This window comes from Peromyscus maniculatus, chromosome 9, assembly GCF_049852395.1.
Source record: "Peromyscus maniculatus bairdii isolate BWxNUB_F1_BW_parent chromosome 9, HU_Pman_BW_mat_3.1, whole genome shotgun sequence".
Taxonomy (NCBI): domain Eukaryota; kingdom Metazoa; phylum Chordata; class Mammalia; order Rodentia; family Cricetidae; genus Peromyscus; species Peromyscus maniculatus.
Genome location: NC_134860.1, coordinates 43,311,826 through 43,330,188, shown reverse-complemented (window position 1 = coordinate 43,330,188; position 18,363 = coordinate 43,311,826). Strand labels below are relative to the sequence as shown.

Sequence of the window (18,363 nt, the reverse complement as noted above, 5' to 3'; positions counted from 1 at the left end):
CCAAAGAAAAAGGAAGGGTTGGGTAGATGGCTCCATAGAGAAAAAGCACTTGCCACTCAAGTGTGATGCCCTGAGTTCAAAGTCTCAGAAGCCACATAAAAGCTAGATGCATAGTATGCATCCATATTCCTCGCACTACTACAGCAAGACAGAGGGCTGAGGCAGGATTCCGGGAAGCTCAGAGCCAGCTACCCTAGCATCGTGCAGCAGAGAACAAGAGGCCGCTTTGTGGAAAGTTAGCCCCGAACACCTGAGGTTATCCCCTGACCTCGCACGCTTCCCATATATCCCCTCTCTGTCTCTCTGTCTCTGTCTCTGTCTCTGTCTCTGTCTCTCTCTCTCACACACACACACACACACACACACATTTTTTTAAAAGAGTGTTTAGGGAAGATAGAGTATTCTCAATAGGTTTGAAAATTAATTTTTAAATCTAATAAAATGTTATTATGTCATTCTTTTAATTTATTTGTTATAAATGTATCTGAATATTTTATATTGTTTATAGTTGTATTCATTTTGTGGAGTACCTTTTTACATCTTCAGCTCAAAACATTTATTGAATGTGTGTACTTTTTGACTAGCAAGCTCTCTTTGACGTTTTTTTGAAACAGGGTCTCACTATATATCCCTGGCTATTCTGGAACTCACTGTGTAGTCCAGGCTGGCCTTATACTCACAGAGATCAACCTGCCTCTACCTCCCAAGTGCTAGGATTAAAGGCGTGTGCTACCATACCTGATGTATTTTTTAATATAGAAGTTTTTTTTTAATTTTTCTATATTCTGTTTATCCTTTTATTTTCCTAATGGTTTCTGGCTTTTCTGCTGTATTCACTTCATTTTATGTCTGTCAATCAATAGATATTATCTTAGAAACTTTATTTTCTCTTTCTATACCCAGTGAAATATTTTCTTAGATTCTTCTCATTACTACTTTTTCTTTCTTTGAACATATTTTACAATACAACTTCCCAAGTACTAAACTTAGGGCCATAATTTCCCTACAGCCTCCAGCAGTGGGACCAGACTTCATAGAGGTTATGTAGAGGAAGCCACACTAGAAGACAAGCCCTCGCAGACTTCTCATATCGTGTTTGTTGTGCATGGCATTGGACAGAAGATGGACCAAGGAAGAATTATAAAAAACACAGCCATGTGAGTTCTCTGCAGACAGAGTCCCAGCTCCTGCCTAAGGCAAAGCAGATCCACAGAGGTTCAACTCCATGTTTTCCTGGTGTCACCTCTTCTAATACCTTTGATGTTTCTGGATGAAACCAAGAGTGACTGGATGTTGATGATATGTGACTTTTACCTCCATTGTAGGAGTGATTTAAAAAATAATAGCCTTAATTAACATATTAATTTAGGGTTGAGAGCAGGAAAAGAGCTGGTTTTAAGTTTGTTGATTGCTCTCTGAGCTTCAGAAATTGAGAATCTTCAAAGTTGTCCAACTCTGAGAAGATTAAGAATTGTTTAAACTGACAGTTTTCAGTATAATCTGCCCACTAATTGCTCCCAGAGGAAACAACTCTAGCTTGTTAAGGATCCACCAAAGTCAGTGGATACTTAACGTACAGGAGTTTGTTCCTCTCCTTAATTGACAGGTACTCAGCTTTACCCTAAACCCTTGTTAGGAGCTTATTGGGATGTGTGTGGGGCCTTGTGTGTCTCAGAAGTTAAGTGCTGTGTTAGAGGGGTGTTGGTTAAAGTGTCCGCCTTAGATCTGGCTCTTTGCCAGTGGTCCCGACAAAGCAGAACTGATGAGGCACAGGCTTCTAATATAGTGAGAACAAACCAGTTACTGTGGAAAGCACACTGACCCGCTTCGGAGGCCGCCAGTCAAATTCGTCATCCGTGAAGAAGGGTTGTTTGACTCCAGGAATTAGATCCTCGGTACCCTGCATGTGCAGGTGTGGAGCTTGCTATACTCTAAGATCATCATGCCCACAGAGGCTTAAAATAAAATCACGTGCCGCTCAAAGTTGTGGTGGTGCTGGAGACTGAGGGGTTCCCTTAGTTTTCTCAATCCCTTGTTTTCTTTTACAGACATCTTGTAGCTCTAATTCTGACTTTGTTTTATGATGATCTATATATGACTTGGCATGATAATTATGTCCTGATGTATCCTTTGCTTAGATATCAAGGACCATGACAATTGGTTTGTTGGCATATCCTCTGTGAGATCATTAGTAAAACAGAAGTTTAATTTCTTCAGGTACAAGTAAGGCAGAACCTAACACAAAAAGGCTGAAGCCTATGGAGTCTTTCCAAACTCACTGACCTCTCCTCAGCCCCCCATCTCATACCACCTTACAGGAGCTGTGCAATAGAAGACCATGTTATTGTTATTCACAATAATATCACATGGATGTAATTAGTAAACAGACTCTATAAGGGGGTGGAGGGCTGTAAATTAACAACAGTTGTGACCTATCTATCATCTGCAGTGAATGAACTACAGTATTTGGAACATAAACAAGTATAAAATGTTTTAGTGTTATTGTGAAATAGTTTTTATAGTCACTTGGGGAAATGAGGCTGCTGAACTACATATTTGCTAAAATTAAAAAGTTACTTGATTGCAATACCTTAATATTGAATAGATGTTATTTTAGAAAAATATGCTATATGGAGATAAGATGGCTAGGGATGAAGCTCAGTGGTAGAACATTTACCTCACATGTGCAAGCTATAACTCAGTGGTGAAGCAATTGCCTCGAGTATTTGAAACCCTGAGTTCAATGTTTGTATGAAGCTACACCCACGAGACCTCAACAGTATGGCTGCCTGAACAAGACCTGAATAGTGGCACCACCACTAGACATACCAGCATGGATGAGGAAACTCATGGGGGACCATTACTAGATGAAGAGCTACAGGCAATCAACTATTTCAGAGAGAGAAAAAAATTAGTAACCCCAGGATGAGCTCCCTCATTGGTTATCCGGTACCATGTGGTCAGACCTGAAATCATATATATGTAAGCAAGACTGAACAGACTCAGCAGGTTGTATTTATATACTTACTCATTTGTGTGTATGTGTGTAACAATAATAGTTCGAAGGAAAGAGACCATGAATTGAGGGAGTAGGAGAGGTGAGCACAGGGATATGAGAGGAGCTGGAGGGAAGAGAGGGAGGGGAAAGGAAAGGATGCGGTTATGTATTAATTAAAAATACAGTTGTTTAAAGGAGATGAAGTGAGATGTGTGGAGATGAGCGAAAGCACGACTGTGTTCATTATGCTCTTACATCCATGAAGAGCTGTGTCTTTTAGAATGTAATATAAGTGGGAACGTCTGAAGTCCCGAGTGACAGACAGGGAAGTAGCTGAGGCAAAGCTGTGCTAGTGTGACCAGCGTAGTGTCAGTCAAGGGACACAGCTGGACACAGCTGCCAGGAAATCCAGGAAGTCATTCTCAAGTGTGTCTTACGTTTATTTCTTTTTTAGGATGAGAGAGGCAGCAAGAAAAATAGAAGAGAGGCATTTTTCCAACCATGCAACACACGTTGAGTTTCTGCCTGTTGAATGGCGGTCAAAGCTTACTCTTGATGGAGGTATAGTTTGTTTTGAAATGGAATGATTTTAGCCAAAGACAAACCTTTACTAGAGTCAATATGCAGTTTTAGAAATATTTTATTAAGAACAAAATCTTGGCCATGTTTGATGGCATAATATGCCTTTAATCCCAACACTTATGAGTGGGAAGGATAAAGGCAGGCCGGTCTCTGTGAGTTCAAGCCTAGCCTGGTTGATACAACAAGTTCCAGACCAGCTGAACACCCATGGACAGACACACCACAGGAACAAAATCTTTTTAGTTGTCTTAGAGTATATTCACTTTTTGTTCCAGATTCTTCAAGAACATATTTGAGGGGAAAAAAAGCTGATTTTAAAATTAACAAAATTGACTTGTGTCTTTGGACTGTCATGTAGACTTCACAAATAGCATGTTTGTGTGTGTGTCCTTTGTGATTTGGAGGTAGAGGAAGAAGGTCTGGGTCTGTAGGACAGTGGCAGCCACCTTCATTACGGTGGTACACTGCCCTGGGTGCAGCCACAGAGTCTTCTGGGTCTGTGTTACTGTCTCATAGTTGTTAGCATATTAGAACATTAGCATAGTTATTAGAACATTATACTCCAAAATTGTATGAGCATCAAAAATTGTAATGAGCTTTTTAAGAAGTAAGTATGTCCAAGTTAGGGTTTCTATTGCTGTGAAGAAACACCATGACCACAGTAACTCTTATAAAGGAAAAATATTTAATCGGGGTGGCTTACAGGTTCAGAGGTTTAATCCATTATCATCATGGTGGGACATGGCTGCATGCAGGCAGACATGGTGCTGGAGAAGTGGCAGAGTGTCCTACATCTTGACTTGCAGGCAACAGGAAGTGGTCTCCAACACTGGGCGGTATCTTGAGCATGTATGAGACCTCAAAGCCCAACCCCCGCCCCCAGTGACACAAGTCTCCAACAAGGCCACACTTCCTAATAGTGCCACTCTCTTTGGGGGCCATTGTCTTTCAAACCACTACAAAGTAGCTAAATGCTAGTGACCAAAGGAAGGTGTCTCAGCAGTAATGGTACATGCGTAAAGTTCCATACACTAACACTATAGGCTTTTCTGACTCACCAGGTCAACTTCAGGAATGTACATTTACTAAACCTCTGAGCCTGTCATTCTGGCTAAGTTTACATTGTCATGATACTTGTTTGTTTTTGAAACAGTCTCACCTTTGTAGCCCAGATGGCCTTGAAACTCACAATCTTCCTGTCTTAGCCTCCTGAGCCTTGGAGTCCTGGGCATCACCTACTGATGATAGTTTTGAAGGTATTAAGATAACTGAAAGAAGCCAACCAGAAAGAGTCTGTACTTCATGTTTCCATTCATATAACTGGACAGAGCAAAACCACAGTCAGAAAGAGCCAGCCAGTGACTGCCAGAACTTAAGGAAAGGGAGGCAGGACGCTGAAGTCAGGACAGTTCTGATCACAACTGTGAACTGTCCTGATCACAACTGTCATTGCATAACACTGTGCAAGTATTAACATTCACACTCAGCTTTCCTCTGTATACATTTCAAAGTAATAGCATGCTATAGCAAGTCTCGGTGTACTAATGGGTAGTGAAAGGATAAAAGGAAACTGATGATGTCCGTAGACTTAACTGTCCTTGCAGCACAATAAGACAGGAGAAAGGAATGATGGGAATAAATGTAAATCACCAGTTCTGATTTTCAGGTCCCATGCTGTCTGCTCAGACAAAACTATACAGAAAAGTCATTAGAACTGATGGGCTTATCAAGGTCATGACATAGAGGGTTTATGTGTAAAAATAGTTGCTTTTCTATAGACCAGCAACAAACAGACATAACATCAGAAAATGCAAGGCCCCAAGAAATAGCTTAAATATACAACTATAAAAAATGTGTAACTTTAAATAACTTAAATATGTATATTTAGATTTTAAAGTATAAGAACTATTAATATTTAGGAAAACTTAAATACAAAAATGATTCTCTCAGATTAAGTGGTTGAATATTCTAGAGATGCTAACTCCCAGATTGATCTGTAGATTTTTCACAGAACTTGATGAGCTGTCTGTAAAATGATTGTAGAACAGAGGGCCCGGAATAGCCAAGAAGAGAGTCGCAGTCATGTCCTCCTAAGTTGCTGGCTCGATTTCACTTCCGTAGTTGAAACACTTGAATGTTGGGACAAAGCTGGGCAGATAGACCAGTACGGCACGTGCCTCGCCATCTGTACTAATGTGGAACCTGATCCACGGCAGAGCAGAATTGCAGCCCAGTGCTGGAAAGCTTGTTCTTTGAATGTGCTTAGAAACTGGTTATCCTCTGGGGGAAATGATTAAAGTGATGTCTGCTTTGTATCAGTAGGACCAAAGGCTTACCATGAAGGCCAACACTTTAGAAAATATTTGGGAGAATAGTTGAGGGTAGAGAGAGAATCCTAGTCTTTATCATGGTGTCTTTCAGTCTTTACTACATTGTACTAAATTACGGAATAAATCATCTGAGCCAGTACAGTGACCTGTCCTTGAGTGAGGTCATCAGGCTCCTGGCCTCCTGTGCTGTCACAGGGCAGTGTTCATTCCCTGTGCTTCTATAAGCAATGCAGATGCTTCGCTGCATCTCCAGTCATTTTAGTAGGTAAGACTTTTCACAGTTCCACCAGCTTTGTCCTGTGTACTGAAGCGCATCGCTAATATGTTTGCCTTCATGTTTACTTATGCTTTGACAGTGCATGCCCATAGAGTCATTGGTTCACAGAGGTGGATAGATATGAAGCATAGGAAAAGTCTTATTTATTGTTGGTTTGTTGTCAGCTGTGCCCAGGCATAGTCAGGGCCAAGGTAAACAAAGCCAAAAAAATTGACAATGGCCTTCATCCTTCAACGTTCCCTTTCTTTTTGTGGTCTTTTACCTTTTGGTTTTTGTTTTGTTTTTTAGATATTTTGCAAGAAGGAAAGGTCCCCGCTAATGTTTAATATTTAAATATTAAGTTACTTTAGGAAATGTAATTTTTCCCTGGGACCCTCTCTAAGTTTGAGTTGGTTGGTTTTTTGTTTCTTGTAGACACTGTTGATTCCATTACTCCGGACAAGGTGCGCGGCTTGAGGGACATGCTGAACAGTAGTGCGATGGACATAATGTACTATACCAGCCCACTTTATAGGGATGAGGTGAGTATCATGGGCACCTTGTCGTGGTAGGTGTGCTTTATAGTAACATCCGCTTTTTAATAGTGAATTTCATCAGCTTCAGACCAGAGAGGCCATAAGAACAACCACTTGGTGCTCCTTAAAAATACAGAGGAAAGGGCTGGAGAGATAGCTCAGAGGTTAAGAGCACCGACTGTTCTTCCAGAGGTCCTGAGTTCAACTCCCAGCAACCACATGGTGGCTCACAACCATCTGTAATGAGATCTGGCGCCCTCCTCTGTATACATAATAAATAAATAAATCTTTAAAAAAAAAAATACAGAGGAAGGCCAGACATGGTAGCACACACCTTAACCTCAGCACTCAGGAAAGCAGAGCTACAAAGTTAGACCTATCTCAAAACAAGGAGAAAGGTACATGGTGGTTCACATCTGCAATCCCAGTACTCAGGAGACTGAGGCAGAATGATTGCCATGAGTTCAAGACCAGTGTGAACTACAGAGTGAAGCCCTATCTCAAAAAAAGATAGAATAATAAAAATAACACTGTTCTATAATGTATAGAGACTGGGAATGAAGGTATCATTCTGAACTCATGATTTATAAAATGTGCTTATATATATATATATGTATATATGTATATATACATGTATATGCAGGTGACCGTGTTTACATGCATAAATACATTTCCCAGCCATGCATACTAAAATAGCCAAAAAAAACAAGGATCCCCTTATACTGAGCACACCTAACACCCAGATGTTTGTAGTGCCTTATTCCCCATAGAGAAAAATTACAATACCTTGTGAATATAGCTGGTTCGGAGGCCAAAATAATTTGTGACAGAAACTAAAGAAATGTTCAAAAGAATAATGGCAGGTCACAAGGGTAGGAGCTGGAGAACCGTTCTGGTTGGCTGAATCTGAAACTGTTTGGGCACCAGAGTGGTTCATCGTTACTACAGGAACTATTAGTACTTTAATGTAGGATATAATAATGACTGCAATAAAGGATTGTAAACCATTTTTTAAAATCTTTCATTAATACTGTAATTTGAAAAATTAAGTGGGAAGCAGATAGGTCCCTCACTTTTAGGAGAACGGTAAAGCTGACTGGCGTTGGAAAGTCATTTTGTAGCTGTCGTGGCAGTATTGGGTATAGGGAGACTGGACACGAGTCATCAGTGACTATTGAATTGAAGGCAATGTTTTGTCTAGGAGCAGGCTAATTGTCTGCATCCCCGCAGTCTGCTCACTGGTCCATAAAAGAGAAACCATAATTACACACAGGAGAAATCAGGCAGCATCTATCCTGGGCTTCCCCAAGGGACGGGTGGACATTGTGAGCCTGTGGATGTGATACCCAGTGGAAGATGCAGCATCCCCTGTGTGGCATTATAATATTGAGGAAATACCTGAGAAACACAAACAGGGAATGGAACTGGTGCTGTATTCTTTTAAATTGTCAATGTCATAACATTGTCAATGTCATAACAGTTCACAGGAGGGGAAGAGATCTGGTAAATACTCTATCCCATTTCCTGCTGTCCTGTCATAAATGAGGAAGCTGCAGGAATGGATGGCAGAGCTGACTTGTGCTGGTAGACTAGATAAAATATATCCAGATATGCCATGTGGACGAATAATTTTACCAAAATATTGTAGTGTTAGAGAATGTACAACGAAGTATTGAGGGATAAAAGATGACAGCATGTCTACTATATCCCTCAAGTAATTACCAAAACTTTGGAAGGTGTGCATTTGCATATTACCAGAAGAGAGTACCACAGACATGATAAATGCTAACAAGAGGAGACTCTAACTAAAAGATAATGTACGGGCTGTTTAATGATGTGTTGTGAGGAGGGGATGTGCACGTGACTGAAGTGCCTATGGAGTCCAGACCAGGGCATCGGCTCCCTTGGAGCTAGAGCTAACAGTTGGTGTGAGCCACCCTGCATGGGTTCAGTGGAGAACTGAGCTCGGGTCACTGTAAAAGCTATGCTTTCATAATCTGTGCTCCAGCCCAGACATTTGATTTTTTTTTTAAACTGATTTTACTTGGTAACATTTTGTATTTTCAACTAAAAAGTTCAAGAAACAAAATATTTAAGGAGAAAAACAGTTTTCTAGGTCCATCCCCTAGAGGTTGTGATTCAGTTGGTCTGAAATAGAGCTTGTGTTTATATTTTAAATTAACAGTTCTCCTAGGAGATACCATCAGGGAATTCTGGGTAGTGCTTTTTAAAGCATTATGAAGGACAAAAGGCATACAGAGGAAGAGGTGGGCAGAGGTGTTCTTGTTTGCTTGCTTGTTTACAGGACAGTCTGTAAATTAAAATCCCTCATACTGGGGCTGGAGTTGTGGCTCAGCAGTTAAGAGCATTTATTGCTCTTGCATTGGATCCTGGTTCGGTTCCCAGCACCCACATGGTGGTTCACAATCACCTGACTCCAGTTGTGGGAATCCTAACCCCTTCTTCTGACATCCTCCAGGCATGGGTGATGCACAGGCATGTATGCGGATAAGTCATTCATCAAAAAAAATCAGAAAAAGTATAACCCCCTCATATTACTCTTTAACGTAGAAAGTAAAATAATCAGTGAATAGGAGGAGCGTGTTTGTTTACTCTGGTGAAGACCTTTGTAGTAGCAAAGTTGCCTCAAAAGAATGGACAACTCCCTTCAACATGGAAACAAGAGACGGGGTGGATGCTAAGCCACCACCAGCCAGAGGCGCCACAGAAGGCGCTCTCATCTCCACAGCAGTTAAGTTAGGTCACCCCTTGATCTCTTAACTCCAAGACTGAGCTTCTTAAGGGAAAAATCCTAAGTTTGTTAATGGTCACAAAGGAGCCAGCGTTGGAGGGACAAGGCCATGTGTCAGCTGGTCCTTCTCAATTCCCACTTTCTGAGGGTTGTGTTTTTTTAAAAAAACATGAAAATTGGGTTCTTTTTGCCAGTGTACTGAAGTACTTCTGTGTTTACCTAGTATAAACCTTAGAATCAAGACCTTCGTAAGTAAATAATAATACAGAGCTGGGTCAGTGTCTCACTGCCCAAGCATACACAACGTCCTCAATCCCAAGCAAAGCACACCTGTGCTCTTTCTCTGAAACTGCTGCATGGATTGGAAGGAAGGAAGGTTTTTAATCTTACGGATTGTTGATACTGTAAGAGCTCTCTCCAAAGAATTACAGCTCCCTTAATGAACAGCACACAGAGTGACATCGCATTGCACACTCCTTAGTCCTGGAGTTTCACCTACAGCCCATGTCTTAAAAGGCTTTTAAATTCATTTGTTCTTGAACTAGTAGTTCCTGAAGTAGAGCTCTCAGGCCAGCAGCACCAGCATTTTCCAGGAACTTGTTTGTAATGCAAATTCCCAGGCTCTCCAGAGCCTCTGAGTCAAGAACTCGGAGCCAGAGCCCAGCAGTCCACTTTGAGCATTCTGTCCAAGTGATTCTGATACATGTGAGAATTGGAGAACCATTGCCACCAAAGCACAGGACTCTTCCTCTCTCTGTCTCATTGCCAGAAATACTGCATCAGACATATTCTATAGTTTCAGTAGCTCAGATTAGCCTCAGTGTTTTATTGAATGCTTAGATGTCAGCAGAGGATGCCAGGGCTTCGTGCCTGTCATCACTGAGCCTCCCAGTCAGAAAGTACAAGAGTGAATGCCAGTGTATGCCATCAGGTAAAGAGTGTTCAGTAGCAGCTGGTAGAGTTTGGTTGTCTCTTGATATAGCATGATTTTAAAATAGAAGCTGTCAGAACAATGGCTGGCTTGCTAAGAATGAGATGGGCCTGGAGAGAAGGCTCAGTGGCTGAGAGGACTGGATGCTCTTCCAGAGGACCCTGGTTCAGTTCCCAGCACCCACATGGCAGCTCATAGCTACCTGTCACTCCAATTCCAGAGGATTCAACACCCTCACACAAATATACATGCAGGCAAAACATAAATGCACATGAAATAATAAAAATAAATAAATTTTTGAAAAAGAAGTAATGAGATAAAATGATAAAAACTGAAAATTCATAACCGAATAGAAGAAACAGTAAGAAGAGAGGTCTGGGCTGAACTTCAGATCAGGGTCCAGGACACGTTGGAAAGATAAGCTGCCTTCTTGTGGATTTGGGGGAGGGATTATTCAGTAGCCTCACAAAGACCATGTACTGAGCTGCTTCACGTCAGTGCTTTTATTAGTTAATCTCAATCACAGAAGTCATCTTTTTTTTTCTCTGTCACCAACATGATTAGATTTGAACTGTCAAGGTCTCTTGGTGATTCTTCCATACAGTAGCCTCTTACTACATTCTATTAACTACATAATATATATTTAATATATCTATTATAAATTTGTATTCTTTTTGTACTATGACTAAAACCCACACACTGTGAAAATTTACAATTGACATATAGTGAGTTGCAATGAAGTAGGAATTTCCAGGGGTCTTTGAAAATTTTATTAGAATCTAAAAGGAAGTATATTTCTGTCTATAGAACAGCTGGCTAGTGTAATTGACTGAAAACCTACAAAAGGATCCTCATGGGTAACATCTGCCTATGGTGTACTCTGTGCTAATGCTAGGGTGTGTAGCATATAGACATACCTCCATTTCTGTATCTTTTTAATGCACCTGAGTAAATTGAATAACCTGTTTATATTTCATCAGTCTTGTTTGTTTTTCTTCGTAATACATTTAGAAATAAGGTTTATAGCACTCAGTGAAAAATCTAATATGATTATATTTTCTTATTTCAAACAGCTAGTTAAAGGCCTTCAGCAAGAGCTGAATCGATTATATTCCCTTTTCTGTTCTCGGAATCCAGACTTTGAAGAAAAAGGGGGTAAAGTCTCAATAGTGTCCCATTCCTTGGGGTGTGTAATTACTTATGACATCATGATGGGCTGGAATCCAGTTCGACTATATGAACAGCTGCTCCAGAAGGAAGAAGAGCTGCCTGATGAACGATGGATGAGCTATGAAGAGCGACATCTTCTTGATGAACTCTATATCACAAAACGACGGTAAACAACCTAAAGTTTTGAAAGAGTTGGAAATGTCCTTACGGAATTGCTAATGTTCTTAAAAGAAAGCCTTTGGTCTGGAGAGGTGGCTCCATGGTTAAGAACACAGGCTGCTCTTTCAGAGGACCAGAGTTCAGTTCCTAGCACCCACATCAGGCTGCTCACAACTCCTTGAACTCCATTTCCAGGAAATACATGCCCTTTTTTGTGCTCACACATACACACACAACAAACACCAGTGTAGTTATAATTAAAATTTTAAGTAAAAAAGAAAAAGCTTTATGCTTTGTTCAAGGTAAAGGTTACTAGATAACATACCTAACCTAGCTTTCAGTTAGTCCTTTTCATACTTTTTTTTTTACATGCATTTTTCCACAGAAGAGTTTCATTTGCCGCCCTCCATCTCTGCTCACAGTTTGTTCAGGGTTTGCAGTGTGTAATCATTTGTTTTGCTGGTGTGTAGAGGTCGGTCTGCACCTTTATTACTGTTATTCTGAAAAAATTATTAAAACTTCGTTATTCTTGGCAAATTATTTTACATGTTATTTTTACTAACAATTATATAGTATATAATTATAAACAGATTTAATGATTATATGACCATCTGGGACCTTTGCTACATCATTATCTTAATTTATATTTGCACTCTCCATCTTCTTCATCCTCTTACTGATACAAGTTTATAATGAAAAACACTGATTCTGATAGTTTAGCATTTTATAAAGACAGCGGAGTCAATTGACAAAAATTTTTACTCAAAGTGTTGGCTTTGTTTTCCTTTTAGAGTAGTTGTCTCGGGACTTAACTTATTAGGTGCTGTAGATATAAATATTACGATAGCAAAATGATTATTAGTCTCAGAAGAAAATGGCATTTATCCAGGTGTGGTGACACACACCTTTAATCCCAGCACTCAAGAAGCAGAGGCAAGTGGATCTCTGAATTTGAAGCTAGCCTGGTCTACAGAGCGAGTTCCAGGACATCCAGGGCTACACAGGAAAACCCTGTCTACACAAACACAAGAGGAAATGAGATGACAGCCCTCAGAATGGCGTTTTCAGATGTGCAGATCGAGTGAGACTTTTCAGTGGACCTGAATTTGATCCCCAGTGCCTTTATCAGACAGCACCACCACCCTCTCTGTGCAGGCATGACATCCACATCCATTCACACCACCACCCTCTCTGTGCAGGCACACGTCCACATCCATTCACACCACCACCCTCTCTGTGCAGGCACACATCCATATCCATTCACACCACCACCCTCTCTGTGCAGGCACGGTGTCCATATCCATTCACACCACCACCCTCTCTGTGCAGGCATGGTGTCCACATCCATTCACACCACCACCTTCTCTCTGTGCAGGCATGGTGTCCACATCCATTCACACCACCACCCTCTCTGTGCAGGCACGGTGTCCACATCCATTCACACCACCACCCTCTGTGCAGGCACGGTGTCCACATCCATTCACACCACCACCCTCTCTGTGCAGGCACGGTGTCCATATCCATTCACACCACCACCCTCTCTGTGCAGGCATGGTGTCCTTATCCATTCACACCACCACCTTCTCTGCAGGCACACGTCCACATCCATTCACACCACCACCTTCTCTGTGCAGGCACAGTGTCCACATCCATTCACACCACCACCCTCTCTGTGCAGGCACACGTCCACATCCATTCACACCACCACCTTCTCTGTGCAGGCACGGTGTCCATATCATTCACACCACCACCCTCTCTGTGCAGGCACACATCCACATCCATTCACACCACCACCTTCTCTGCAGGCACACGTCCATATCCATTCACACCACCACCCTCTCTGTGCAGGCATGACATCCATATCCATTCACACATACACACACGTGATTAAAGATGAAATCTAAAAACATTTTAAAAAATTTAAATGTAGTTATGGTGGCACAGGCCTGTAATCCCAGCACTTGGGGAATAGAATCAGGAGGATCAGGAGTTCAAAGTCAGCCCAAGCTACATGAGATTGTCTCAGAAGGAAATGCATGTACATGTAATTAAGTCTGTCTTAGAAAGTGAGTTGTAGCTTTCTTGAGAAATGTATTAGATGTGAGCACAACTGAAGAATGTAATAAAACACGTGACTCAGATGTCCTTAGCAGAGACAGAGCAGAAGGGTTGAACGTGTTCCTCATGTGGTGGACAAATAATGGCTGTTTTAGAAATTAAAGTAGGTGAGGGCAATGCAATGAAAGACCTATAAAATTCATTACTAAATATAGAAAAGGGGAAAACATTGTTTTAAAAAAGATTGGACAAGAGAGTATAAAGTATAATTTTAAAGCAACATAGGTCGATAGAGTAGGTAGGTAGAGAGAGATTGGTAGGTAGGTAGGTAGATAACTATGTATATACAGGTATCATAAGAAGTCCCTGTGCAGGCCTTACGCAGTACAGCAGGAACATTAATTAAACATTGTCACAGATGGGGGTTAGTGCGAGGGCCATCATTTGCTTCCTGATGTAGTAAGCCTCTAATACAATGATGATTTGTAGTGAAACTATAAATGTATGTATGTGTGATCTCATACTGCCTCCTAGGCTGAGGGAAATAGAAGAACGTCTGCATGGATTGAAGGCGTCATCTGTAACTCAAACACCTGCCTTAAAATTTAAGGTAAGGGAAGGGACCAGCTTCTCCTTGTCTCGGTACTTTTTGAACTCTGGAGTGCGGACCCCTGACAAATGAAAGTTTAGCCGTGAATGGTTACGTACTGTGTGCCTGGACGCTGCTGCTGCTTTGAGGAACAGTGTGGGCAACATGGTTCTCCAGCCCCAGACTGTAACAGTGTGCAGAGCAGTCATGCACTGGCGTGGGGGGGGGGGGAGCTATCGAGGATGAACACTTGCTCTTTACCTCAGTTTACATTTGGCCAAGTCAGAAGAGAAAAGGAAAGGGAGGAGAGGAAGAGTTGAGGCAGGTGTGTGAAATGTTGACTGTTTAGAAGTAACCAAACGTGGTCAGCACCAAGAAGAAAACGAAAGGAAACGGCCTGGCCTGGATTCAGGCAAGAAAGCTGGCCGCTTCCGTTTATGAAGTCTCCACAAAAGCCCAAGGCAAAGCTCCCGGGGTCAGTTTGGCTGGAGTTGTCAGGACTTGGCAAGGGGCTGGGAGAGAAGGGGAACTGCCATCTGCTTGAGAGGGGCAGAGTGAAACTCGTTTTTAGATTAATAAAACTGCGCTCTAGGAACGCATAAGGCGTTAGAGACGTCGGCACGACAGCACTGAAATGCGTTCTCCCCTGCAGTGGTGAGCCTCTAACATGACCTCTGCGTGCACAGTGCACCACATGGCCGCCCCTGGGGTTTCCCTTCTCACTCAGGAGCTTAGCGTGCAGCTTAAAGTGTGGGGTGACTCTATGGCTTACACAGTTCCTCTTTAACTGGTATTTATTTTTGTGAGCATGGGTGAATGCCTATATGAATATGTAAAAACCACATGTGTGCCTGGTGCCTGCAGAGGCCATAAGAGGGTGCCAGATCCCTGTAACTGGACTCCCCCACACTGTGTTTCTTTGAGTTTATACCATACATTTAAAAGCCACATTGTTGAGCAGGGCTTGTAACTCAGTGGCAAAGAGCTTGGCCCGTGTGCACAAGGCACTAGGTTCAGTCGTTGGCACTGTGCGGGTGGGGGGTGGGGGTGGGGGGACATGGTCAAATGGTAAAGTTGAAACATGCATTTAAAGAATATGGTCTCCGGGCAGTGGTGGCTCACGCCTTTAATCCCAGCCCTTGGGAGGCAGAGGCAGGTGGATCTCTGTGAGTTTGAGGCCAGCCTGGTCTACAGAGAGAGCTCCAGGACAGGCCCCAAAGCTACACAGAGAAACTCTGTCTCAATAAAACCAAAAAAGAAAAAAACAAAAAGTCACGTTAAAGAATATGGTCTCTGGAGTTACCAGTCTAGAATTTGAATACCAGCACTATTATATATAATTAATGCTAATGTATAAATGTATCTGGTAGATAAAGAAAACTGGTTTTTTACTACAGAATTGGATAGGACACATTGAGTCTATTATGATCTTAGATTCAGTACCACATGACTAGAACCTGTACATATAACTGGGTTTCTTCTGACGCAAGTCATGCATAGGCCAATAAAGGCTCCTCATTGTTATTTGGAGGGAAACATAGAAGTTGAGAATTAAGAAGGCCATCTGAGAACAGGGTCAGAAGAAAACAAGTTTTTCCCTGTAGATAACCAGCAGCTGGATTGACCTTGAGGATGCTGGCGTCTGTCCTGTTGCAGTTGACCACTGAGCTTCAAAACCAGGAAAAGAGCAGTGACAATTGTCAGCATGCAGTGTGGACAGCGAAGCTTTGGTTTGGTCGTGACTTTTGTCCTATCTAGATAGTAATGTTAGCCAAGTCATGTACCATTTCTGAACTCAGCTCTTGACTTGTCTCTAGACGAGGAAGCTAAACTAAGTATCTAAAGTTCCTTTTTGTCTTCGAAATTCTTTGATGGGGCTGGTGAGATGGCTCAGCAGGGAAGGGAGCTTGTCGTGCAAGCCTGGTGACGTGAGTTCAATCCCTGCAACCCACACAAAGGCAGAAGGAGAGAATCAGCTTTCCAGAATTGTCCTCTAACCGCCACATATGTGTCATGGTATACACATGCCCCCACATATACATCATACATGTACACACATGATATTTTAATGTTGATCATTTGACAGTCATAACAGACTGAGAGAACAGTACCTCTGTTTGTCAGACTGCAGTCATCATAAACAAAACAATACGGAAGAAACGACTTAACAAATGTTTCTGGAGTGACTAGCCAGTGCAGAAAGCGTTGTGCATAGAATGTCATAGCTCCCTCTTGTCACCTATTTTTTGTATATTGGGGGGCTGGTGCAAGTGTGTGGGGGTAGCTGGTGCATGCACTTGAATATGCAGGTGTGTGTGTAGGGGTGAGCCAGTGCATGCACTTGAATATGCAGGTGTGTGTGTGTAGGGGTGAGCCAGTGCATGCACTTGAATATGCAGGTGTGTGTGTAGGGGTGAGCCAGTGCATGCACTTGAATATGCAGGTGGGGGAGGGGTGCTGGGACATGTACTGGAATATACAGGTGTTTGTCCTGCATGCACAGAGGTCAGAGTATGAAGCTGAATGTTTTCCTCTATCACTCTGCCTTACTCCCTTGGGATAGAATCTTGCACTGAACTAGAAGCTTTCCGTTTTGACTAGTTTGCAGGGTTTCAGAACCTTCACAATCCTGGGGTGACAAGTGTGTAACCGCACCCAGCTTCTTCATGTGAATGTGAGGGATTCGAACTTAGGTCGTCAAGCTAGAGAGTAAATGCTCTCTCTTACCCACTGAGCCACACCCCCCAACCCTTGTTTTTGCTTTTTGAGACAGAACCTCTGATATCAAGTAACCCAAGCTAATCTCAAAATTACCCTGTAGCCCAGGCTGGCCTCAGACTTCCAGTCCTGCCTCAGTCTCATGAGTACTGGGATTACAGACATGAGTCACATGTGTGGCTTTATTTTCTCTTTCAGACCTTCTTTCCCCACTTTGTATAAGAACTGGTTTATACCAGCTGTGCCCTGTTCCTTGCCGTGCTTTTCCTTGGGCTGGGCAGCTTGGTGGTGGCATGTGTGGGGGCTCTAGGTTCAGAAACACAAAGGCACCACTTCAAAATATTCATTCAAAGTAAATATTCGTGCATATTTTTTCACTCTGAAAATAAAAGTCATTCTGTCATCTTTTTGGAAAGAGTTACAGGTGCATAAAATTGGAGACCAAAACCCTGTCACAATATAGTTAGGGTGACAGATGATGGCTATTAGGAACAGAGTCTGACTTCCGTGAACCATTTATTCTGGTTCTTTCTTTCACTCTCCCTTCTAGAGTTCCCTCTTCCTCCTGCTGACTAAATGTAGATCTGTGTCCGGCTGTCCGTGTTCTAAGCACATCCTGGGCAAGCTCCTTGACTTTCTTAGCCTCACATGCTCTGACTACAATGATAGTGGTGTGGATGTAGATTTGAATGGCAGAAGATACAATTCTGTGTCCCCTGCTCTGACTTTTCACCCATATATTGCAGAGGTCTCAAACTTAACTGTGAACAAACATAAGATCTGGGGACAGTTTCCTCGGACAATGAAATTATGTTGTTGTCTCTGGCCCATTCTTTATTGTCTCCAATCAAGCATGTGACCCCACTCTATCCTCAAATGTTCCCATTATGAATGACAGCAGGGCCTACCCAACTTGAGATTATCTCTTGCCTCGTTTCTTTCAAGAGATTTTTTTTCCCAAAAAATCAATAGTATCTCAATTTTCTGGTGTATCCATACACACTACTACCAGGTTATGCTTCCCAGAGTATGGATTAAGTGCTGGTCTTCAGTGCCTAAGATATAAATTAAGCCCATCTTCCTTAGAGATCTGACAAGAAGATTCATGCACGTGCGCACACACGCACAGTTTTTCAGTCTTACCTGTGTCTTTTCTCAAAAATCATCCAGTACCTTTCTCTCTCTGCTTTAGTCCATATGAGTATCAGTCTTGTCTGTCATTCTCCCAGCCCTGAGACCCCAGTCTCTTGTACTGGTCACGGCACACCCCACCCTCTGCAAAGC

The 18,363-nt window shown here is 42.1% G+C and overlaps 1 protein-coding gene across 8 annotated transcripts in view; it reads left to right on the top strand.

Annotated features, from left to right (window-relative positions):
• Ddhd1 (DDHD domain containing 1) overlaps nt 1–18,363 on the top strand; it is a 74,799-nt gene that overhangs the window by 44,986 nt on the left and 11,450 nt on the right. For all 8 annotated transcript variants that reach the window (XM_042284711.2, XM_076544840.1, XM_042284712.2 and 5 more), the window contains 5 exons: nt 1,010–1,157; nt 3,453–3,559; nt 6,602–6,708; nt 11,459–11,721; nt 14,307–14,382. In XM_042284711.2, the coding sequence (XP_042140645.1) occupies nt 1,010–1,157; nt 3,453–3,559; nt 6,602–6,708; nt 11,459–11,721; nt 14,307–14,382 (701 nt within the window). The remainder of the gene's footprint in view (nt 1–1,009; nt 1,158–3,452; nt 3,560–6,601; nt 6,709–11,458; nt 11,722–14,306; nt 14,383–18,363) is intronic.